This window comes from Xenopus tropicalis, chromosome 3 (assembly GCF_000004195.4).
Source record: "Xenopus tropicalis strain Nigerian chromosome 3, UCB_Xtro_10.0, whole genome shotgun sequence".
NCBI lineage: Eukaryota > Metazoa > Chordata > Amphibia > Anura > Pipidae > Xenopus > Xenopus tropicalis.
The window spans coordinates 12,969,576-12,995,848 of record NC_030679.2 but is presented as its reverse complement, the minus strand read 5'-3'; the positions used below and the strand labels follow the sequence as shown (position 1 = coordinate 12,995,848).

Below are 26,273 nucleotides of genomic sequence, written 5' to 3'. Positions count from 1 at the left end.
TAGTGATGAGCGAATCTGTTCCGTTTCGCTTCGCCGAAAAAATTCGCGAATCTTTAAAAAGATCCGCGAAACGGCGAAAAATTCGCGAAACGGCGAAAATGTCGTGCGACAAAAAAAAATTGTCGCCCGCGGCTATTATTTTGTCGCACGGCTATTGTTTCGTCGCCCGCAGCTATTATTTTGTCGCGCGGCTATTGTTTCGTCGCCCGCGGCTATTGTTTTGTCGCACGCGGCTATTATTTTGTCGCGCGGCTATTGTTTCATTGCCCGCGGCTATTGTTTCATTGCCCGCGGCTATTATTTTGTCGCGCGGCTATTGTTTCGTCGCCCGCGGCTATTATTTTGACGCCTGCGACAATTCTTTTTTGACGCCGGTGACAATTTTTGGACGTGCGGCAAATTTTTCCATGACGAATTTTTTCATCCGTTTCGCGAAACAATCCGCCAATGGCGAAACGCGTAAATTCGACGCAAATCCATGCCTGGCGAAACATTTCGCCCATCACTAATCACGGCCCTAGGAAGTTGCCTTTTTTGCCTTCCACTAGTTCTAGCCCTGGAGTTGTAGTCCAGCAACATTTAGGTGAAGCAAAGTTTCATGTTCTCCTAATGTTTCTCCTAATACCTAACATTGATTTGAAATGGATCTTGTGGCAGTTTTGACCCAGACAGCCCCTCCGAAAACTGGGCAGGAGGCAACCCTGGCTTTATTAAATGTTCATAGGAAATAAAGGACATTTTGTATCAGATTTTGTATCAAATTCCCATGCTAACAGTTGCAATATCACATATGATCGGACTGAGAGGGTCCAACGTGGCCCAGTAGGAAGATAACTGCTGCCATCCAGTGGTAACTTAGCAGAATACAAGATATTTGTATTTAAATGTATATATCAAATAAATATACTGTATATTCCTACTTGCATTCCCTAATGCTTCTGTGAAATAATAACTTCTACAGCTTGTAGTTGTAGCCACTTAAACCTTAAGTAAACATGCAAGGTTACCTAACAAGAATACAGAAGGGGTGTAAGCATGGAGTAGGCCATCAATAGGGTGTAGGTAGTTAGATGGGCCAATTAATGGATTTCTCTGTAGAAACTTTGGATATATAGTAAATCTATGCCAGGGTACATATTGATATGTACTTAGCACAGTTATATAGTATATGAAGATAAAGGAGATACATGCAGTGGCGTAACTACTGGTAACTGGTTATTATACTACCGGTAAATTTGGATTACTAGCTCTAACCCAAACTGGTGATTTACCACTAGGCTGGTCCAATACTGTGCTGCCCGAGGTGACAGGCTCTTGTGCACCCCATGTTGCCTGGACCCCCCACTTGCACCACTTGTGAAGATACCATGGTCCAGCTCTTATATTTCCCCGCACCATACAGAACCCCATGAAATTCCCCCTAAGGGAAGGTTCTGAACTCTCCTCGTACCAGATCCTTTCTCATCCTCTCTACTATACACACATTATGTCTTCCCTGAAGCCTCTGGGACCCTGTCATGTTGAAGTTCACAGGCTGAGCGCTATTAGCCGTTTAGTGGGTTACCTGGGTTACACTTGCAACCCTTAACTAGAGCACAATTGCTCAGGGGCTCTACCCCAAATACTGACTCCTTGTGGGGACTCATGCTGTCCTTGCAGGATAGCTATCCTGCCTACCTCTCACTCCTAGAGTGAGCAAGTAACAAGCTCTTGCTTCTCTATCTATCCCTAGCAAGGATTTGGTACAGGGTCAGACTTGGCCGCCGGGACACCTGGGAAAATCCCGGTGGGCCCCGGCGGCCCAGACCCGACCCTTGCCGGCGCTCCCCTCCCGAACGCTCCTCCCCTGACGTGTCAAATTTATGCGCTCGGGGGAGGACAACGGGTGGGGGCCCTGCAAGGGGGTTAGGGGGGCCCCTCTGAGGGGGTTAGAGGATGTGCCCGGCTGAGGGCACCTGCAGGAGCCTCAGGGGCCCTTCACACCCCAGTCCGACCCTGATTGGGTATCTACATGGTCGGACTCAGTTATGCCTGTCTCTCCTTTAGATGTAATGAGGCCAAAAGAGGGGGTTCTCAGCTAATGCACCTCCTTATATAGACTATATACACTGAAATTAATCTTATTTTACCGCCTAATACTTTGCCATACGCCAGCCAAATGCCTGCAGGGCCAGCGTTGGAATGGGGGTCAGTGGCCACTGGGGCTGCAACTTAAAGGGCCCCCTCCCCTCAGAACTCATGTAGTAATGCTGGCAAATAGTATAATCTATAGATATAATAATATATTGGGATACCCAGATTCCCGCGGCACTGGGTAAATATGTTATAACTCTGTACCTGTGCTACCGAATGCTCCGCAGCTGCTAAGTCTGGGCTGTGATGTTACACTGGGAGGCAGCATTTAACTGCATCTGGAGCCAATTTCAGCAAATTGAAAAGCTATTTTTATTGTGCGTATGAAATTGTTGTAAACTCACTCCCTCCAGATTGGTCTGTGCAATCACCGAGCTTCTTTATGTGTCTCATGTTGCTGAAATGCGATAGGGCGGCTGGAGAAAGGGGTCACTGTGCGTCCCCGACAATACTGCTGGGGCGAAAATGTGTCAGGCTGAAAACACCAGTAGGGAGGCAGAGACGTGTACCCTAGTCTAGTACAGGTATGGGATCCCTTATCTGGAAACCCGTTATCCATAAAGTTCTGCCCCCAATAAGGGGTAACTATATCTTAGTTGGGATCAAGTACAGGTACTGTTTTATTATTACAGAGAAAAGGGAATCATTTAACCATTAAATAAACCCAATAGGGCTGTTCTGCCCCAATAAGGGGTAATTATATCTTAGTTGGGATCAAGTACAGGTACTGTTTTATTATTACAGAGAAAAGGGAATCATTTAACCATTAAATAAACCCAATAGGGCTGTTCTGCCCCAATAAGGGGTAATTATATCTTAGTTGGGATCAAGTACAGGTACTGTTTTATTATTACAGAGAAAAGGGAATCATTTAACCATTAAATAAACCCAATAGGGCTGTTCTGCCCCCAATAAGGGGTAATTATATCTTAGTTGGGATCAAGTACAGGTACTGTTTTATTATTACAGAGAAAAAGAAATCATTTTCAAAAATTAGAATTATTTGCTTATAATGGAGTCTATGGGAGATGGCCTTTCTGTCATTCGGAACTTTCTGGATAAGGGATCCCATACTAAGGTATCCCTTAGTGTTTATATAGCTGTAAGTGAGAATGCAGATTCCCTTGCTCTAATGTATCACACACAGATTATTATGTATAAGCCTTAGCTCTATCTTGACAGACACATTTCAAATATCTTATTAAAAAAACGTCTATCAGTTGTCATGATACGTCTTAAACAGAAATGTTCTTTTTCATTTCTAGATTTGCTCACAGTTTAACACCAAACCATTGTCATTTTTCCCGTGTAAAGTAAATATCGGCCTTGGGGCTCTAATCAAAGAATTTCCATGGCAACCGCTGCTGCAATTCCAAATCCCACTCACACCAACATTTCATTTCCACTTGCCGCTTAAGTGCTCGGTAGTTCTCTCACCGTCTCATCCAGGAATTGGCCACCAAATTCCAGATTTATATTGATTACAGATCTCCGATATCCAGAATCGATGCAGCAGTAAGGACCAAGGCCCTAGTGCAACGTAGATGGGGCAATTTACATTATTTTTCTCTAGTTTTGAAGATACTAGCAGCTTTTATAGGGCTAACATAATGATTTTGAAACAACAGCACCACCTGCTGGTGATTTCCGCAGATTGGCCGCATTTGACTGATAATACATTTCCTGATAAAATGAACATCTTGTGACGTTGCCCTGCTTAGAAAATTAATGTTATCCAGGGTCGGACTGGGTCGCTGGGACCCCGGGAAAATACCCAGCCCTGGTGGGCCCCAGTGGCCAACCCTATTGCTGCTTCCTCTGGCCGCCGATGTCCTCTCCTGACGCGTTTCACATACGCGTTCAGGGGTGGACATCGGACAGGGGTCCCTGCTCGGGGGTTGGGTTTAGAGGTGCAGGTTGGGGGCCCCAGCGGAGGGACACGGCTAGGGATGTAGCAAACCTAAAAAAAAAAGTTTGCGAACGCGTTCGCGAACTTACGCCAAAAAGCGTGAATATTTGCGAACTTTGCGAACCCCATAGACTTCAATGGGAAGGCGAACCCCATAGACTTCAATGGGAAGGCGAACCCCATAGACTTCAATGGGAAGGCGAACCCCATAGACTTCAATGGGAAGGCGAACCCCATAGACTTCAATGGGAAGGCGAACCCCATAGACTTCAATGGGAAGGCGAACCCCATAGACTTCAATGGGAAGGCGAACCCCATAGACTTCAATGGGAAGGCGAACTCCATAGACTTCAATGGGAAGGCGAACCCCATAGACTTCAATGAGAAGGCGAACCCCATAGACTTCAATGGGAAGGCGAACCCCATAGACTTCAATGGGAAGGCGAACCCCATAGACTTCAATGGGAAGGCGAACTCCATAGACTTCAATGGGAAGGCGAACCCCATAGACTTCAATGGGAAGGCGAACTTTAAAACCTAGAAAAGCCATTTCTGGCCAGAAAACTGATTTTAAATTTGTTTAAAGGGTGCCACGACCTGGACAGGGGCATGCAGGAGGGGGATCAAGGGCAAAAACTTCTCTGAAAAATACTTTGTTGAAATAGCGTTGCGTAAAAACGGGCAGACCTAGCGGAAATACGCAGCGTTTTTTGCTATTTCGCGCTATTGGCACCATGGAAACGGGATTTGCTTACACCAGTACTAGGCTGAAAAACGCCATGTGTGGTTGTGCGGCGTTTTTTTAGGCTGAGAAAAAACGCCGAGAAAAAAAACGCGGCGAACCCAAATTGCGAACATACGCGGAAAGTTCGCGAACTTGCGCGTTCGCGAACACCCGATGTTCGCGCGAATTAGTTCGCCGGCGAACAGTTCGCTACATCTCTAGACACGCCCAGTGGGTCCTGCACCCCCCAGTCCGACCGTGATGTTATCTGATGTTTCTCTAGTCAGTTCTAAGGCCGGTTGGCCAAAATGACCAGCAGGGGGTTCTGTTGTTTGAAATTCATTATATTAACATTATATTAACAAAATTTGCCAATGTCTTTAAAACTAGATGAAATAAAGTTAAAGGAGAAGGAAAGCCATTTTGGCATTTTACTGCCAATAGATTTGCCACATTAGTGCCGCCTAGAACACTATATTTATTCTGCAGAAACCAATACCATACCTGAGTCACAGCTTTAGAAGCTTTCTCCCTTTGCTTAAGATAGCAGCTGCCATTTTAAGTAGCTTCCTGCCTGCAGTATCTAGCCGTTATAGCTGAGATCCCACATTCCTAAGGGAGGGGGGAGGGAGTTCTTAGCATTCTGGTGGGAGGGGGAGCAGGAGAGGGGAGAGAGGAGAGAACTGTGCAGACTCTGGCCCCAGGAATTAAGGCTGTTTCTGAGAGAGGAAGTCAGACACTGGAACATCATGTTTACAAAAAAAGAGACAAGAAATCCTGTGTTTCTTTTGATAGAGTGCAGCATTACTGTAAGTGCTTATGGCTGTATTTACATAGACCTTTCTGATAAAGCTTACTTAGTTTTTACCTTTCCTTCTCCTTTAAGTGCCTCTTCTCCAGTATAAACAAACCCAACCTGCCCAGCCTTTCCCCATAACTGAGACTTTCCATACCCTTTACCAGCTTAGTTGCCCTTCTCTGGACCCTCTCTAACTCAATAATGTCCCGTTCAAGCACTGGAGACATATAAACAAGGTAGCCCAACACCACCCTTTTTTACTATATATATATACTGTACTATATACCCACAGTTTTTCCTAAATAATAATTCCTAGATAAGTACCTATTGGCCCAGGTGTGTTATGGGTATCCACTAGTTTATAATAAGGGAGGGCTGCTACAGTTCTATGTCTTTGGACTCTACTCTGTACAGGTAGTGGGTGCTGGTGGAGAGCCTTAAAGGAGAAGGAAAGGTAATGCTGCACTGAGTCCTCTATCAAAAGAAACACAGGATTTCTTGTCTCTTTTTTTGTAAACATGATGTTCCAGTGTCTGACTTCCTCTCTCAGAAACAGCCTTAATTCCCGGGGCCAGAGTCTGCACAGCTCTCTCCTCTCTCCCCCCTCCCACCAGAATGCTAAGAACTCCCTCCCCCCTCCCTTAGGAATGTGGGATCTCAGCTATAACGGCTAGAGCTGCAGCAGGAAACTACTTAAAATGGCAGCTGCTATCTTAAGCAAAGGGAGAAAGCTTCTAAAGCTGTTACTCAGGTATGGGAATGGTTTCTGCAGAATAAATATAGCGTTCTAGGTGGCACTAATGTGGCAAATCTATTGGCAGTAAAATGCCAAAATGACTTTCCTTCTCCTGTAAGAAGAAGGCATAGTGGCTCTTTATAGGAGCAGGAAATAGTTAATCATTGGGGGGGGGGGGGGTGCTTATTTCTTTGCTTGGATGAGCATATACAATAGAGTAAAAAGATCAACTTTAATAAAAAAAGCCAGCTATTTCACTCTTCCCACTTTCCTTCTGCATCTGGTAGTTAATGTCACACTAGGTGAGTTGCAAGAAAAGATTATTCAACCTCAGAGCAGTTTCCAAAGTTGCAATCAGCTCCTCCTGTGGCCAAAAATGACACCGTTGTCAGCGTAACTGCTATAATCCCCCCCTCGCCTCTTACTTCCGCACCCTGCAAAGTGAGGGGGACGTTGGCGCTAAGGGGACATTCAGTCCTGGGAGGGGAGGGACGTGGCACATTCTGTATGTGTCATACAAACAACTCATAGTTTCCTGCCTGGCACAGCTATATATATATATATAATCCCAGGCTCTGTACCACCTCTTCAGAGCTTTGGTTTCCACTTTGTAACCTTAACCCACACCGAAACACTGATAAAGTGAATGCAATTTACGCAGCGCAACAATAAATATGAAAAATGACACGACACATACTTGTATGTATTTAATGATGTCAGGTATAGAGAGGTAGCGAACTGTTCGCCGGCGAACTAATTCGCGCGAACATCGGGTGTTCGCGTTCGCACAAATTCGCGGACTTTTGCCGATGTTCGCCACTTTGGGTTCGCCGCGTTTTTTTTTGGCGCCGCGTTATTTCGCCTTGGTTTTTCCGCCGCGTTTTATCGCCTATGCATATACATAGGAATAGCTTGCGTTTTTGGCGTTATTTTTTGGCGTTTTTTTTTTTGGCGTTATTTTTTGGCGGTTTTTTTTTGCGATTTTTTTTTTTTTGGCGTTTTTTTTACAAAGTATTTTTCAGAGAAATTTTTGCTTGATCCCCCTCCTGCATGCCACTGTCCAGGTCGTGGCACCCTTTAAACAACTTTAAAATCAGTTTTCTGGCCAGAAATGGCTTTTCTAGGTTTTAAAGTTCGCCTTCCCATTGAAGTCTATGGGGTTCGCAAAGTTCGCGAATATTCGCGAGTTTTGCCGAAAGTCCGCGAACGGGTCCGCGAACTTTTTTGGCGATGTTTGCTACATCCCTAGTCAGGTACACATAGTTACATAGTTACATAGGGTTGAAAAAAGACCAGAGTCCATCAAGTTCAACCCATCCAAGTAAACCCAGCACCCACACCCTATACTTACCTATCTATACACTCACATACATAAACTATATATACAAACACTAATACTAACTGTAGATATTAGTATCACAATAGCCTTGGGTACTGTGCTTGTTCAAGAACTCATCCAGGCCCCTCTTATAGGCACTAACAGAATCTGCCATTACAGCATCACTAGGAAGGGCATTCCCCAACCTCACTGCCCTCCCCGTGAGGAACCCCTACGCTGCTTCAAATGGAAGCTCCTTTCCTCTAATCTAAAGGTGGGGCCTCTGGTGCGACCTCTGGTGAAGGAGAAGGAAAGGTAAAAACTCAGTAAGCTTTATCAGAAAGGTCTATGGAAATACAATATCCACAAGTTAGAAAATCGCCAAGATAACTTAATAACATTTATTCGTGCCGAAAAAATATGAGAACATATATACATATATATACCGTATATACTCGAGTATAAGCCGAGTTTTTCAGCACGAAAAATGTGCTGAAAAACTCAGCCTCGGCTTATACTCGAGTGTATTTGGCTGACACACCGCTTCCCATACTTCTCACAGTACCGCTCCATCTTCTCTCTCGGCTGGCAGGTGTGACAGAGGACGCAGGGGGGGGGCCGAGTCAATTCACAGGGGGAGGGGGCGCACGAATGCAGCTAGCCGCTCAGCAAAGAGAAGACACAAGAAAGAATATGGAAAGAATCATACCTGAATAGTTTTCATAGAATCATCCGAGAACTGAACGCCACTAACGCACGAATAATCCCAGTACCGCCAGGAAGCCTGTCTGTTATAGTGAACATAATCATCCCAGCGCACATTCGTTGCGCTCTGACTGTGCGCAAATCGTCCCAGTACCGCTCTAACATTGCTGACATTCACACACAGGAGAGGGGAGGGTGCGCGAATGTCAGAGCGGTACTGGGATGATTCGCGCACAGTCAGAGCGCAATGGGATGATTATGTTCACTATAACAGTCAGGCTTCCTGGCGGTACTGGGATTATTCGTGCGTTAGTGGCGTTCAGTTCTCGGATGATTCTATGAAAACTATTCAGGTATGATTCTTTCCATATTCTTTCTTGTGTCTTCTCTTTGCTGAGCGGCTAGCTGCATTCGTGCGCCCCCTCCCCCTGTGAATTGACTCGGCCCCCCCCTGCGTCCTCTGTCACACCTGCCAGCCGAGAGAGAAGATGGAGCGGTACTGTGAGAAGTATGGGAAGCGGTGTGTCAGCCAAATACACTCGAGTATAAGCCGAGGCTGAGTTTTTCAGCACATTCGTGCGTTAGTGGCGTTCAGTTCACGGATGATTCTATGAAAACTATTCACGTATGGTTCTTTCCATATTCTTTCTTGTGTCTTCACAAGCAAGGAGCGGTATGTCAGCAGTGTCAGCCTGTGTTGCTATTAATTCTACCATAAGAATAAGAAGTCTGCTAACACTTCTAATTGCCACTTTATCCATTAAAGAATGCAGCCCTAAAAACATATCAATGTGTAGCACACTTCATCCCATGTCAGTTTGTAGTATTAGCCAACAGGGCTTAATATCACAAGTGGGATTGCACAGGCCGGAGATATGGGAAGTTTATGCCGACCATTGTTGCATATCACTTTTAATTGAACTACTACTGGGAGCAGTATGGGGAGCGGTACGGGGAGCTGAGAGAAAGGATGTAGAGACGGAAGGCAGACTGAAGGGAGGCCAACTTGGCATTCATTGTGTTATGGCATCAGTGGCTGTGCCCATAACATCCTTTGTAAGCATAAATGGTTTTATGATGCACACTTCATCCCATGGCACAACAGTCATTTGGATAATCAATTAACAACCTCAGCCATTAAGGGATTCCTGGAAACTGCGATTTACCACAGCACAACAATTTCAAGTTTGATCAATATATATTTATGTTCTCTCCCAGCAGTGCAGTGTAGTAAGACATTTATTTGTAAATGACATAATGAAAAAGGACAAACCTTTCCCACCCTAGGCTTATACTCGAGTCAATAAGTTTTTCCAGTTTTCTTAGGTAAAATTAGGTACCTCGGCTTATATTCGGATCGGCTTATACTTGAGTATATACGGTATATACCCCGAAACCTAGCACAGTGCAAGGTATACTTGTAGTTAGACTTGTAGTTAGGCAGGTTATATATAGGCATTATGGTTGAACTTGATGGACGTATGTCTTTTTTCAACCCAACTTACTATGTTACTATGTTACTATGTTACATCCAAAAGCCCAAACATCAGAAGAATGATGTGAAGTCAAAGAACACTCACCAGAGTCCAAGAGTGGTCTGGGTGCTCGGGGGCCCGCCAACCCGTAGCTGAGGGGAAACAGTCCGTACATAAAACGAACAGAACTCCAAACACTCCGGACAATGAAGTTTCATTTATATCAGGTCTTTATTATTCTATCTAAAAACGAAGCGCCTAACGCGTTTCGTGCGCCTATGAAGTGTGCACGAAACGCGTTAGGCGCTTTATTTTTAGATGGAATAATAAAGACCTGCTTTTAACTAAAGTTCATTGTCCGGAGTTTTTGGAGTTCTCTTGGCTTTATCTATGTAAATACAGCCATAAGCACTCACAGAAATGCTGCACTGAGTCCTCTGAAAAAAGATTTCTTTTGTCTGTAATTCCTGTGCCAGAGACACACAGTTCTCTCTTCTCTCCCCTCTCCTGCTCCCCTCCTCCCTCAAGAATGCTTAGAACTCACTCCTCCCCCCTTAGGAATGTGGATCTGAGCCAATCAGCAGAAAGCTGACTCATAGGGGGAGATTTATCAAGACAGGAATGCTCCGAGCGTATTTTCGACGATTTTTTCGCGCTTGCGTGACTTTTTTGCACGCTTGCTCGACTTTTTTGTATGCTTGCGCAAAAATTCGGATAGGTTCTGCCGCTGTTTACAATCTTTAGATACGAAAATTTTGTGACTTTCGGATCGCCAATACGATATTATCATGACTAATACGTTTTTTTCTTAAGCATTTTCGTGATATTTGCGATCTTCAGACGTTTTCGTATCTAATCCAAATTTATCCCATTCCGGATACGGACTCGTGATTTGATGAATTTGCCCCCCAGTCTTACTAGCTGAGCATGTTCACTTGGTCTGGGTGTCTGTGCAGGAGTAAGGCATTATGGGAACTTTCTTTACAGAGCTCAGCATTTTTTTCCCCCTATGAGGCTTCTGATCATCTGAACGGGAGAAATATGGGGAGACTTAAGGGCACTATTGAGAGAACTGAAGGTATGCCTGCAGCTTGGGATTAACTCTTTATTAGCCTTTCCTTCTCCTTTAATGATCATTTGACATATTTACATTTGTACAATGATTAAATAACGTTGCCAATGGGACACCTGAGTATCACAGTTCTTTTATTGTTTGCACTGAAATTAAACACAACTATCGAGAATGTTACAAGCAGCTGTAGAACCCATATAAAGTTTCCCCTGGAAAAAGTATCATTTTCACGACTCCATAATGTACAAAAAACGATCTCTGATTTAGGCTTTATTAAACCTGCATGTTTTTGTTATAGGGAATAGGCACTGATTATAGGTTACAGATAAGGTATGGGTATCGGACCCCTTATCCGGAAACCCAGTATCCAGAAATTTCCAAATTATGGAAAGGCCATCTCCCATAGACTCCTTTTTAATCAAATAATTCACATTTTTAAAAAGGGTTTCCTTTTTCTCTGTAATAATAAAACAGTACCTGTACTTGATCCCAACTAAGATATAATTACCCCTTATTGGGGGCAGAACAGCCCTATTGGGTTTATTTAATGGTTAAATGATTCCCTTTTCTCTGTAATAATAAAACAGTACCTGTACTTGATCCCAACTAAGATATAATTACCCCTTATTGGGGGCAGAACAGCCCTATTGGGTTTATTTAATGGTTAAATGATTCCCTTTTCTCTGTAATAATAAAACAGTACCTGTACTTGATCCCAACTAAGATATAATTACCCCTTATTGGGGGCAGAACAGCCCTATTGGGTTTATTTAATGGTTAAATGATTCCCTTTTCTCTGTAATAATAAAACAGTACCTGTACTTGATCCCAACTAAGATATAATTACTCCTTATTGGGGGCAGAACAGCCCTTTTGGGTTTATTTCATGGTTAAATGATTCCCTTTTCTCTGTAATAATAAAACAGTACCTGTACTTGATCCCAACTAAGATATAATTACCCCTTATTGGGGGCAGAACAGCCCTATTGGGTTTATTTCATGGTTAAATGATTCTCTTTTCTCTGTAATAATAAAACAGTACCTGTACTTGATCCCAACTAAGATATAATTACCCCTTATTGGGGGCAGAACAGCCCTATTGGGTTTATTTAATGGTTAAATGATTCCCTTTTCTCTGTAATAATAAAACAGTACCTGTACTTGATCCCAACTAAGATATAATTACCCCTTATTGGGGCAGAACAGCCCTATTGGGTTTATTTAATGGTTAAATGATTCCCTTTTCTCTGTAATAATAAAACAGTACCTGTACTTGATCCCAACTAAGGTATAAAAAATCATTACTGGAGCCAAAACAATCCTAGTGGGTTTAATTACCGTTTATATAATTTTTCTTAGCAAACTTAAGATCCAAATTATGTAAAGACCCCTTATCCAGAAAACCCTGGGTCCCAAGAATTATGGATAACGGGTCCCATACCTGTAGAAGAAATCCCTTAAATCTCCTAGAAAAATGAATTAATCAGCCATATTCCTAAATCACCCAGCACTCCTCATAGCTTTTTTTCAATGCACTCCCCCCCCCCCACCACCCCACCGCAGCAATTCCTGACTATACAAAAGCAGATTATTTTTTGAGATGAAAAGGCTGGAGCATAATTCAATAACATATCAAAACAAATAAATCATCAGTTGCACAAATGAACATAAGCAACATATAGCAGTGTACGTAGGAAAGCACCCAACTGCTTGGTGATTGCACTGATTGGTCCCCATACAAGGGCAGTCTGGTTTCTCTCCCCAACTTGCCCTGAGAATCTCATTGCAGATTCCTCCATCTAATTCCCCTGTATTCACCCTCCTTTCCTATTCATTACCTGACCAGCTATCAATTTCTGAATGACCAACCCACAAGGAAAAACCCACTAGAAACCCAACCGTGTGTGGGCTCCCAATTAAGCTCCCCATCATTTTTGTGCCATGGTTATTGACCAGTTAGTCGATTGGACAGGTTAGAAAATTTCGGTCGGATAAAATCTAATGGGTCCCATACCTGTACATCTGTCATAACAGATTATTTCCTGTAACTTAATAATACTTTAGGAACATCAAGAGCTGGGGTGGGTGTGCTACTCCTCTTGCCTTATAACAAAGGATTGTAATATACTTAACTAAGATGTTTGACCATGATTGCACCATAAAGCAAAACATAGTAATTAATATAATACCAATAATACGTTTCATTATTACAGTCTTATAGATCTGCACGTATTCTCTAGTTGCATTAGGAAGAATTTGGAAAACATGGCCAAGACCATCAAGCAGATCTAGAAGATCGGCCGGACTGGGCATAGAAAACCAACTTTTCTCTTCAAAAATTTCAGGATATTCCAAATAAAAGTAAGCAGTTCTTAACTTTGTACTCTTTGTCTGTTGGAGGAATAATGCTCTGTCAGAGGACGGTAGACAGGTGGGAACTGCAGACAGAGGTGCGGTGGGGGAAACTTGGACTCCCTTCTTCTCCTGAGTCCATGCGATTCCGAACAGTCAAGATGAGGGTGCTCTTCGGGGGGGCCAATGACTGGACAGGAATCTTGGGTTTCAAGCTCTTAAAGAAAGGGGGCAGGACATTCTGGAATGCAGAGCGGAAGCGTCTGGATAGGAGATTGTAGATCAAGGGATTGACAGCTGAGCTGAGGTAGAAGAAGACGCCTAAAAAAAGTGCAAAAAAAGTACAATAAAAGACAAATACGAACTATTAAATATCCTTTATACCATTATATACTCTTCCCCGAATATGCTCCCTGATGGTTGGTTGCTATGGGTGCAAAATGTTATTACATTATACTGTTATTTTGTTGACGACAGTGATATTTTAAACCCTGGTATCTGTGTACCTTTAGCACTATTATATTGTAGAATGGGGGGAGGGTTCAAACGACCAGCCTGCCTGACTGACATCTGGCCTGAAATCGGGCAGATATCGATCAGGCAGGTAAAAAAATTTAGTCAGATCGGGGACCGCATCGGCTCGTTGATACGGTACCAGAACCGATTATGCCTATTACCGGCGTTCTAATTTGATCGTTTGGCCCCAGAACAATCCTATTGGGTTTATTTAATGGTTAAATGATTCCCTTTTCTCTGTAATAATAAAACAGTACCTGTACTTGATCCCAACTAAGATATAATTACCCCTTATTGGGGGCAGAACAGCCCTATTGGGTTTATTTAATGGTTAAATGATTCCCTTTTCTCTGTAATAATAAAACAGTACCTGTACTTGATCCCAACTAAGATATAATTACCCCTTATTGGGGGCAGAACAGCCCTATTGGGTTTATTTAATGGTTAAATGATTCCCTTTTCTCTGTAATAATAAAACAGTACCTGTACTTGATCCCAACTAAGATATAATTACCCCTTATTGGGGGCAGAACAGCTCTATTGGGTTTATTTAATGGTTAAATGATTCCCTTTTCTCTGTAATAATAAAACAGTACCTGTACTTGATCCCAACTAAGATATAATTACCCCTTATTGGGGCAGAACAGCCCTATTGGGTTTATTTAATGGTTAAATGATTCCCTTTTCTCTGTAATAATAAAACAGTACCTGTACTTGATCCCAACTAAGATATAATTACCCCTTATTGGGGGCAGAACAGCCCTATTGGGTTTATTTAATGGTTAAATGATTCCCTTTTCTCTGTAATAATAAAACAGTACCTGTACTTGATCCCAACTAAGATATAATTACCCCTTATTGGGGGCAGAACAGCCCTATTGGGTTTATTTCATGGTTAAATGATTCCCTTTTCTCTGTAATAATAAAACAGTACCTGTACTTGATCCCAACTACAATATAATTACCCCTTATTGGGGGCAGAACAGCCCTATTGGGTTTATTTAATGGTTAAATGATTCCCTTTTCTCTGTAATAATAAAACAGTACCTGTACTTGATCCCAACTAAGACATAATTACCCCTTATTGGGGCAGAACAGCCCTATTGGGTTTATTTAATGGTTAAATGATTCCCTTTTCTCTGTAATAATAAAACAGTACCTGTACTTGATCCCAACTAAGATATAATTACCCCTTATTGGGGGCAGAACAGCCCTATTGGGTTTATTTCATGGTTAAATGATTCCATTTTCTCTGTAATAATAAAACAGTACCCCAGGGCCAAATGATCGAATTAGCCTAAATTCACCCTATATCGCCCACCCATAGATGGGGGATATCGGGAGAAAATCTGCTTGCTTGGCGACTGGATGTTAACGTGTATGGCCACCTTTAGGGTAGGAGATCCAAATTATGGAAAGATCCCTTATCTGGAAAACCATACCTGTACTTTACATATGGTAAGGGGAGAGATTTGTGTCATGGGTCATCGCATTAGCACAGTGTAATCCCAACAAAGCCTTTCTATTTATTATTCTGCACTCATCATCAAAATACCTTTAAAGGGAGGCTTTGCTGCAATTACACACGGATTGGAAAGATTCCTTGTATGCTCAGTCTCAGGGGGAATCAATTTTTATGCTTTTTTTACAGACAACAAATCTTCCTTCCTGCCAATGTCCTACCCCCACCTACGGGTGGGCGATATCGGGAGAATCCAGGATAATTCGATCGTTTCGAACCTTTCCAATAGAACAATGGGCATAGGAAAAGTCAACGATCCCCGATCGGTCCCCGATCCGACTAGATTTTCTAACCTGCCCGATCGAGATCTGGCCGATTTCAGGCCAGATATCGGTCGGGCAGGCCCATCGTTCCTGCCCATACACGGCCTGATTAGCTGCCGAATCGGTCTAAGGGACCCATATCGGCAGCTAGAATCGGCCCGTGTATGGGGACCTTAAGTCTGTTCCACGTTTCAGATTTGATTCCCCCTCCCCTTCCTACCGCAAAATCGTATTTTTTCTAATTTATAGAACTTTTCGTAATGACCACAATAATTTTGTTAAAATTCCACAACTTTTCCGTGGTTTTCGGTAACTTCCACGAAAAAGTCGTATTTTTTGCAAAGACTACAACCATTTCAGAATTCATTCAAGCTTTGGTATCGTGACTATCTTTTGGCCAGGTTAGATCTGCAGAGTTCATACACTGAAGTCTCAAAGCCAGAAAGGCTTTTCTTGGACTTTCGGATCGCAACCATGATATTTTCGTATGACCGAGAAAAGAATTTTCCGTGATCGGAAATTATCGTGGTTACTTATCGTGGTTCCTCCTCCAAAAAATCGTGGTTTAATGAATGGGCCCCTTAATGACTTGGAACTTTCGCCAGCTCTAGTTTGTCTAGGGAATCTCCCTTCTTGTAAAACATGAGGCTGATGCCACACGTGGCGTTTTTCCACTGCGTTTTTTCTCAGCGTAGTACTGGTGACGTAAGCAAATCCCGTTTCCATGGTGCTAATAGTGCGAAATAGCAAGAAACGCCGCGTATTTCCGCTAGGTCTGGAAGCTGCCTTTGTGTATACATAGGAATAGCTTGCTGTGCAAATACTGGCGTATTTCGGCCTACGCTTGAAAAATCCATGCTAAGGCGTTTTCTAGCGTATTTCCGCATTGTGTGGTTTGCTTCGAGTCTTTTCAAGGTATTTCTATGGATGATGATATCAGGCGTTTTGCAGCCGCCGAGAGAATTAAAAAAAAACGCCAAGTGTGGCATCAGCCTGGGAGATGATGGTCCAGCTGTGGGATTATAAGAGTCTGATCTTTATTGGATACCATATCCCTTATTTTAAAGAGTAAGAACCAAGAAGGTCTGCATCCATGTGTCCCATAAGGTGACATCAATATTTATGAATTCTTAATACACTATAGGGGTCACTTAGGACCATAACTGCCATTGCAGGTGAGCAAAAATGGACATTGTGTGGATTGACACAGTTTATTAATCTTGTTTACATCCAAAGACACTGCTTATGGTTGAAGCTTGACCACAGAGTGTCCATCCCATCTCCTCTACTTACACAGAGTCAAAAAACCTTCCTCTGGAGTTGTTGTCAAGCAAAACTATCATAAAAATACTGTATCTATTGGTAATATTGAGTGTTTTACCTGACACCACGTGGGTTAGGTTGAAGGCGTTGGCTAAAGGCTCAGTCCAGTCCAGCACAAAGCTGAAGAAAAGTCTGTCCACGTGGAATGGAGCCCAGCAGATACCAAATACCATCACCAAGACAACTATAGAGAGAAATATAAATGGAGAATTATCCTTCTCAATGCCGTTCATTGCTTGTGTCGGTTATTTACATTTATTGAAAGGCTTATATCTACTCTAGGCTTTAGCCAGCTAGAATTCTCTCTTAACCTCATTTTAAAATACACATTTTTGTCAGCGATAAGGTGAATCTCCAACACCAATAAAAAGACACTTGCTGGCATTAGTGATGGGCGAAATGTTTCGCCAGGCATGGATTCACGGTCGATTGTTTCACGAAACAGATGAAAAAATTAGCCGCGGAAAAATTCGCCGCACTTCCAAAAATTGTCACTGGCGTCAAAAAAGAATAGTCGCGGACGTCAAAAGAATAGCTGCAGGTGACGAAATAATAGCCGCGGGCGACAAGATAATAGCCACGCGACAAAATGATAGCCGCGGGAGACAAAATAATAGACGTGGGAGACAAAATAATAGCTGTGCAACAAAATAATAGCCGCGGGCGACAAAATAATAGCTGCAGGAGACAAAATAATAGGCACGCGACAAAATAATAGCCGCGCAGCGAAATAATAGCTGCGGGCGACTAAATAATAGCCCCGGGAGACGAAATAATAGCCGTGGGAGACAAAACAATAGCCGCGCGACAAAATAATAGCTGCTAAATTTTTTTGCCGCACAACACTTTCGCTGTTTTGCGAATTTTTCGCCGTTTCGCGGATCTTTTGAAAGATTTGCGAATAGTCGCAGACGTCAAAAGAATAGCTGCGGGTGACGAAATAATAGCAGCGGGCAACAAAATAATAGCCACGCGACAAAATGATAGCCGCGGGAGACAAAATAATAGCCATGCGACAAAATAATAGCCGCGCAACGAAATAATAGCTGCGGGCGACGAAATAATAGCTGCGGGCGACGAAATAATAGCCTCAGGAGACGAAATAATAGCTGTGGGAGACAAAATAATAGCTGCGGGCGACAAATTTTTTTGCCGCACAACATTTTCGCCGTTTTGCGAATTTTTCGCCGCTTCGCAGATCTTTTGAAACATTCACAAATTTTTTGGCGAAGCGAAACAGAACAGATTCGCTCATCACTAGCTGGCATGCTTATTAGTCTTACGGCAGCCTGCTGCATACTTACACAGCATCTTAGTGATGGATTTCCGAGATGGTCTCTGGACATTCACAGACATCTTATCTGCTTCCAGGGAATGATCCCCCCTGAGCTGAATATGATAGAAACACAGTCAGCAAGATGAAATGAAATGGTGTTATGAATATATGAATATTAGCATTATTTGTAATTATACATAACACACTGGGTGATTGCTATTGATGCATGGAAACACTTTGGAAAGATGCAAGCACACTGGTGGAATGACTATTGCTTCAATACGCAAGTTGCATCTATCTATATCTTTTTCTGAATAAAAGCTCTCATTTTTCTTGGTTGGAGTATAGACTTAAGGTGGCCATACACGGGCCAATTATAGCTGGTGATATCAGTAGGGATGTAGCGAACCTCAAAAAAAAAGTTTGCGAACGCGTTCGCGAACTTACGCCAAAAAGTGCGAATATTTGCGAACTTTGCGAACCCCATAGACTTCAATGGGAAGGCGAACTTTAAAACCTAGAAAAGTCATTTCTGGCCAGAAAACTAATTTTAAAGTTGTTTAAAGGGTGCCACAACCTGGACAGTGACATGCAGGAGGGGGATCAAGGGCAAACATTTCTCTGAAAAATACTTTGTTGACACAGCGTTGCGTAAAAACTCAAGCTATTCCTATATATACGCAAAGGCAGCTGGCAGACCTAGCGGAAATACGCGGCATTTTTTGCTATTTCGCACTATTAGCACCATGGAAACGGGATTTGCTGCAAAACGCCACGTGTGGCCTGTGCAGCGTTTTTAGGCCGAGAAAAACGCAACGGAAAAACGCCACGCGAACCCAAATTGTGAACATACGTGAAAAGTTCGCGGACTAGCGAACACCCGATGTTCGCACGAATTAGTTCGGTGAACAGTTCGCTACATCTCTACTGACCAACATCTGGTCTGAAATCGGGCAGATATCGATTGGGCAGGTTAAAAAATTCGGGGACCACATCGGCTCATTGATGCAGTCCCCAAACCGAATTAGCTTAAACTACCCCGATGCCGCCCACCCGTAGGTAGGGATATTGGGAGAAGATCCACTCGTTTGGCGACCTCTCCAACGTGTATGGCCACCTTTACTTAGGCAGTAGTTTGGATTACCTTCCTTCTACCATCACCGTAGAACTTAATCTATAGAAAGCAGATTATAGGTTTCATTTGCACTATTATAGGTGATTGGATAAGGAGGAATTGCTAATCAATTGTGACATCCAATCACAACGGTTCCATTGAACTTATTCAGTTAGGTGTTAGCTGAAACTGACAGGGGTAAGAAGGTATGATCCAATCACAATGGTACCAAGATTCTCATTGATGCAGGGGTTAATCCTTCAAAGTACATGGCTGGAAGTGTGAACTGTTTTAGACTTCATTCTACAGGTATAGGATCCCTTATCCCTTATAAGTCAGAATTTTAAAACTGATTTCCTTTTTCTCTGTAATAATAAAACAGTACCTTGTAATTGATCCCAACTAAGATATAATTACCCCTTATTGGGGCAGAACAGTCCTATTGGGTTTATTTAATGGTTAAATGATTCCCTTTTCTCTGTAATAATAAAACAGTACCTGTACTTGATCCCAACTAAGATATAATTACCCCTTATTGGGGCAGAACAGCCCTATTGGGTTTATTTAATGGTTAAATGATTCCCTTTTCTCTGTAATAATAAAACAGTACCTTGTAATTGATCCCAACTAAGATATAACTAATCCTTATTGGATGCAAAACAATCCCATATGGTTTAATTAATTTTTTATTGATTCTTTAGTAGACTTAAGGTATGGAGATCCAAATTACAGAAAGACCCCTTATCCGGAATACCCTTGGTCCCGAGCATTCTGGATAATGGGTCCTATACCTGTACTAGATACTACAATATGTTTCTATAAGAGGTACAGTTAATGGTTGAGCATTAAAGAATACATACTTCCATAAGCAATTCAGTTCTAGGGGGCTGCTCCTTCTTTTACCTGTCGTCAGCACTTTCTTAATTGGACTTCACTGCACTTTACAACTGTTAAATTATGTATCACCCAAGTGACTTTGGGGCATATTTACTTAAGTGTGAATTTTCTCACTTTTTCACAGATCACTTCAATTCCCATATTTTCACAACACATCTCATATTTAGTAAAGAAATTGTAAGTAAGCTTTTGTGAGAGAAAAGGGACACATTTTCTCCTGGTGTTAAGTCTCTGGGAAAATGTGTTACTGGTTACTGATTACTGGTTTCTAATGATAGAAAAAAAGGAAATCATTTTTAAAAGTTAGAATTATTTGCTTATAATGGAGTCTATGGGAGATGGCCTTTCCGTAATTCTGAACTTTCTGGATAAGGGATCCCATACCTGTACCATATTTAGTAAAAATCACCATCATCACTCTAATGGCACCCATTATGATTAAGTTGTTGGCCTGGGGAACAAGTCATCCGATCAGCCTAATGTGTCCAAAAATGTACATGGCCAAAGCTTAATGTGTATGGCCACAATTACAAAAGGTGTACTTTGCCTTTCACACTAGTTGAATTGCTGCAGGTCTCTGCCCTCTGTTACGGATCACAGAAACCTGAGAAGCACAGAAACCTCAGAAAAGCTCAGAAAATGAAGCTAGTAAGCAGAGAAGAGTCACCACTATGCAGTTGGCCAAAAATTTGATATCATTATATTAGTAGTGTATTAGAAGTATGCTGGGAATTGTAACTAAAAAAATATGGAAGATTTGGAGATGCAGAATTGTGCTTGCATTGTCTTTAACTCAATAAGCTAATGCCATAAGTTCCATAAGTTCCATAAGTTCCACGGGGCTGCAGTCTGGACACAATTATATGCACATCTGCACCTTCATAAAACTATTGGATCAGAATGTCTCTGAACCATTTTCTAATATCCTCTCTGCCAGTTAGTGCAATAATAGTAAGATAGAGAGGGAAGGAAGCAAGAGCAGATTCGGCTCCACCAAGGAAAGTAGCTGGAAGTACCTTCCATGCAGGCACTGTTGCCTCAGCATAGGGCCACGGTTCAGACATAGGAGATAGGCAGTATCGCAACCCTGATCCACAGTCTGCTGTAGGACTCTCAAGCTAGAGGTATTCAACCTGAGGTATCTATCCTGACTGCTTCCATATAGGTGCCAAGCTGTGGTGCATTTACCCTGCCCAGACTCTAAAGGAGGTGGGATAAACCGGTGTGCATCCTCTCTTTGCTGTCCTCAGAGTACTACTATCATATACCATCTGTATGTGAGTATATTGCAATAACCCTGCACATTGATTGTCTCTGAAAATAAACCAGTTCTATTGTTCAACTGCAAGAACCTTCTGGTGTCCATTTTTGCTAAATTGCACTGCACACAGCCAAAGTGAGTTGTAGTTCCACTACACCCCCTGGCTTCCTTGGTCACTTCCACATAGCGAAGGTCCATCTTGAAGGATTGAGTCGCATGTACCCCATGATCTAAACCTATACTAGCCATGGGTTTGACTGTTTTACACTAACAAAATAAATGTATCAGCCATTTACCAAATAACAGAATGACAGAGGAGTTATATTCCAAAAGACATATCTCTGTTACACTGTTTGGTCTACCAGTTACTGTTCTTGAATGACTACCTATAGCAGGGATCCCCAACCTGTTTAGTTGTGAGCCACACTCAGATGTAATGAGAGTTGGGGAGCCAAACAAGCATGAAAAAAAGTCCTTGGGGGTGTCAAATATGGACTGTGATTGGCTATTTGGTAGCTCCATGGGGACTGCGAGCCTGCAGGAGCCTCTACTTGGAGTTAAACTGGGTCTGAACGCTTCCAAAACTTGACTCCAAGCCATAAATTTAAAAATGGCACCTACTTTGAGGCCACTGGGAGCAACATCAAAGGGGTCGGTGAGCAACATGTTGCCTACAAACCACTGGTTAGGGATCACTGACCTACAGTATAGAATTCCATTGTTCCACTGAGAGCCAAAGTCGGATGGGAGTGCTGGAAATGGAGTGCTAGAGGGCTGCAGATTGGACATTCCTGATTAACTTCTTTATATTGTGGTCCCCCATCTCTTATTTTATATTTAACATTTCGCCTTCCTCTGGATCAACTAGTAGTTAGGCAGGTTGTATATAGGCATTAAGGTTGAACGTGATGGACGTACGTCTTTTTTCAACCTAACTTACTATGTTACTATGTAGATATTTGCAGAATATTAAAGATGATTACTATCCTTCATTTATATAGCATTGGCATATTCCATGGAAGTTAACAGAGATTATAAATCATTCATTGCCCCAGTTAATCATTATCAGGAGCCTAATAACCTGCATGTATATTTCTGGAGAGTGGGAGGAAATCCAGAAAAGTACAGGGAGAACATACAAGCTCCTTGCAGGTAGTGCCCTGGCTGAAATAGAACCTTGGATATTATACAGGTATAGGAGCTGTTATCCAGAATGCCCGGGACCCAGGTATTCCGAATAAGAGATCTTTTCATAATTTGGATCTCCATGCCTTAAGTCTACTAAAAAATCTTTTAAACATCATTTAAACCCAATAAAATTGTTTTGCCCAATAGGGCTGTTCTGCCCCAATAAGGGGTAATTATATCTTAGTTGGGATCAAGTACAGGTACTGTTTTATTATTATAGAGAAAAGGGAATCATTTAACCATGAAATAAACCCAATAGGGCTGTTCTGCCCCCAATAAGGGGTAATTATATCTTAGTTGGGATCAAGTACAGGTACTGTTTTATTATTACAGAGAAAAGGGAATCATTTAACCATTAAATAAACCCAATAGGGCTGTTCTGCCCCCAATAAGGGGTAATTATATCTTAGTTGGGATCAAGTACAGGTACTGTTTTATTATTACAGAGAAAAGGGAATCATTTAACCATTAAATAAACCCAATAGGGCTGTTCTGCCCCCAATAAAGGGTAATTATATCTTAGTTGGGATCAAGTACAGGTACTGTTTTATTATTACAGAGAAAAGGGAATCATTTAATCATGAAATAAACCCAATAGGGCTGTTCTGCCCCAATAAGGGGTAATTATATCTTAGTTGGGATCAAGTACAGGTACTGTTTTATTATTACAGAGAAAAGGGAATCATTTAATCATGAAATAAACCCAATAGGGCTGTTCTGCCCCAATAAGGGGTAATTATATCTTAGTTGGGATCAAGTACAGGTACTGTTTTATTATTACAGAGAAAAGGGAATCATTTAATCATGAAATAAACCCAATAGGGCTGTTCTGCCCCCAATAAGGGGTAATTATATCTTAGTTGGGATCAAGTACAGGTACTGTTTTATTATTACAGAGAAAAGGGAATCATTTAACCATTAAATAAACCCAATAGGGCTGTTCTACCCCCAATAAGGGGTAATTATATCTTAGTTGGGATCAAGTACAGGTACTGTTTTATTATTACAGAGAAAAGGGAATCATTTAACCATTAAATAAACCCAATAGGGCTGTTCTGCCCCAATAAGGGGTAATTATATCTTAGTTGGGATCAAGTACAGGTACTGTTTTATTATTACAGAGAAAAGGGAATCATTTAACCATGAAATAAACCCAATAGGAAAAATACAGAAAAAAGAATTTAAATAACATATGGTGTCTTTTTTTATTAAAAACCAAATAACTTTCATACATAAACTGCAAGCTCTTGGGGATCTCCTGCTTATATTATCCTGCCTGAAAAGGTTTCTTTTCCAAATAATGTAACTATTTAACCCTTTGTATTTAGTGTCTTGCCTTCATGTAACATTATGCAATGCTTCCTTTCTGCAATGCCGTGCCATTTCTGTACAGATATTTACCATGCAATTAAATAAAGCATAGATTCTCCCTGGAGGTAGCATTTAGTTCAACATTGTCTGCATGTCAGAGAGCAGTTTTAATGAAATATACATTTTCACTTATGTTAACACAGCAATGGTCATATCTCTGAACTTAAAGCAGAAAGAGCAGTTCTGATATTTCTATGAAGCTTCTCATTCATCCAGGTCATGATATACAGTATAAAGCCTAAAAGTCTAAAACAAGTAAGTCTAAAGTAAGTCTAAAACAACTGGACTTTTCTGAGTTTTTCTTGACAACGTTTCACCACTCATCCGAGTGGCTTCTTCAGTTCAGAAGAAGCCACTTGGATGAAATGTTTTCAAGAAAAATTCAGAAAAATGCAGTTGTTTTAGACTTCTACTAGTCTGATATTCCCTCAACACACACAAAACAAGGTAGGGGAACTTACTTTTATTCCCATCAGACAATAGAGGACACTTATAACCCCCATTGGAAGAATATAGAACAGCAGCGAGGTCACTTGGATAATGCAGTTATAAATCCACAGAGGTTGAACCACGGTGCACGTGGCTGAATCCGGGATAAGGCTCCCATTGGGAAAGTACTGCAATAGGATACCGTGTGTGCTTGTGTTTGGGATGGAGAAAAGAATAGAGAAGATCCAGAGAGTGACCAGGATTTTGAGAGCCCTGCTTCGAGTGCTTTTCAGCTTGGCTTGGAATGGGTGGATGATGGCCACATACCGCTCGACACTAACAGTGGTGACACTTAGGATGGAGGCAAAGCAGACTGTTTCAAAAAGGACTGTTTTAAAATAGCAACCCCAGGCGCCAAAGAGGAAAGGGTAGTTGCTCCACATTTCATACACTTCAAGAGGCATCCCAAGGAGCAGAACCAGGAGGTCAGACACTGCCAGGCTGAACAGGTAATAGTTGGTAGGGGTCCTCATATTGTGATGCTTTAGGATGACCAAGCATACGAGTGTGTTTCCGATGACTCCAATAAGAAATATAGTTGCATAGACTAGAGTCATTGGTAGAGATAGGCGACTGCGCTTTGGACCACACAAGTAAGCCAAGTACTCCTCTGTGCTGTTGAGGTATCTCATCATGGAGTTGTCCGGAGGAAGATGACTTGGCCACATGAAAGTGATGTTCTGCTGGTCATCCATCCTCCTAAAAATCTGAATGTGAGATGATTACAACTGAAAAGTTGAGGTACAAATACAGAAGACAGAGAAGCAATAAAAAGAATACAAGAATGACAGCCAAGTTTCTTAAGGGGACAATACAAAAGGTAGAAGAAAAGAAGCAAGGGAATAAGTTCCTTGATTTAAATCTTGCAGAGAATGAATGGTGGATAGAAGCAAGTGAAGAAGTTCCTTGGTTGAAATCCTGCAGAGAATGAATGGTGGATAGAAGCAAGTGAAGAAGTTCCTTGGTTGAAGTCTTGCAGAGAATCAATGGTGGATAGAAGCAAGTGAAGAAGTTCCTTGGTTGAAATCTTGCAGAGAATGAATGGTGGATAGAAGCAAGTGAAGAAGTTCCTTGGTTGAAATCTTGCAGAGAATTAATGGTGGATAGAAGCAAGTGAAGAAGTCCCTTGGTTGAAATCTTGCAGAGAATTAATGGTGGATAGAAGCAAGTGAAGAAGTTCCTTGGTTGAAGTCTTGCAGAGAATGAATGGTGGATAGAAGCAAGTGAAGAAGTCCCTTGGTTGAAATCTTGCAGAGAATGAATGGTCTATAGAAGCAAGTGAAGAAGTCCCTTGGTTGAAATCTTGCAGAGAATGAATGGTCTATAGAAGCAAGTGAAGAAGTTCCTTGGTTGAAATCTTGCAGAGAATGAATGGTCTATAGAAGCAAGTAAAGAAGTTCCTTGGTTGAAATCTTGCAGAGAATGAATGGTCTATAGAAGCAAGTGAAGAAGTCCCTTGGTTGAAATCTTGCAGAGAATGAATGGTCTATAGAAGCAAGTAAAGAAGTTCCTTGGTTGAAATCTTGCAGAGAATGAATGGTCTATAGAAGCAAGTGAAGAAGTTCCTTGGTTGAAATCTTGCAGAGAATGAATGGTCTATAGAAGCAAGTGAAGAAGTTCCTTGGTTGAAATCTTGCAGAGAATGAATGGTGGATAGAAGCAAGTGAAGAAGTTCCTTGGTTGAAATCTTGCAGAGAATGAATGGTCTATAGAAGCAAGTGAAGAAGTTCCTTGGTTGAAATCTTGCAGAGAATGAATGGTGAGGCAGATAATAAAGGGGAACTAAAGAATAAAGTCAATAAAACAAAAGAATGATTGTAATGAAACAAT

General features: G+C 41.9%; 1 protein-coding gene across 1 annotated transcript; it reads right to left on the bottom strand.

The window, feature by feature from the left end:
• Positions 1-12,435: 12,435 nt before the first annotated feature.
• Positions 12,436-25,827, bottom strand: nmur2 (neuromedin U receptor 2). Its single transcript, XM_002940915.3, has 4 exons — positions 24,416-25,827; positions 18,152-18,236; positions 16,906-17,031; positions 12,436-13,544 (listed from the first exon to the last, which is right to left on the bottom strand). Exons 1-4 carry the CDS (start codon positions 25,136-25,138, stop codon positions 13,285-13,287), a joined length of 1,194 nt encoding a protein of 397 aa, XP_002940961.1. The 5' UTR covers positions 25,139-25,827; the 3' UTR covers positions 12,436-13,284.
• Positions 25,828-26,273: the final 446 nt, after the last annotated feature.

What these genes read in the sequence shown, in the direction of transcription:
- nmur2 (XM_002940915.3), bottom strand. Translation starts at nt 25,138, where the DNA reads ATGGATGACCAGCAGAACATCACTTTCATGTGGCCAAGTCATCTTCCT. An exon ending in ATTGTCTGATGGGAATAAAA is followed by an intron (nt 18,237 to 24,415) that starts GTAAGTTCCCCT and finishes TATCATATTCAG; the next exon opens with CTCAGGGGGGATCATTCCCT. An exon ending in CCTAACCCACGTGGTGTCAG is followed by an intron (nt 13,545 to 16,905) that starts GTAAAACACTCA and finishes CACTTTTTTTAG; the next exon opens with GCGTCTTCTTCTACCTCAGC.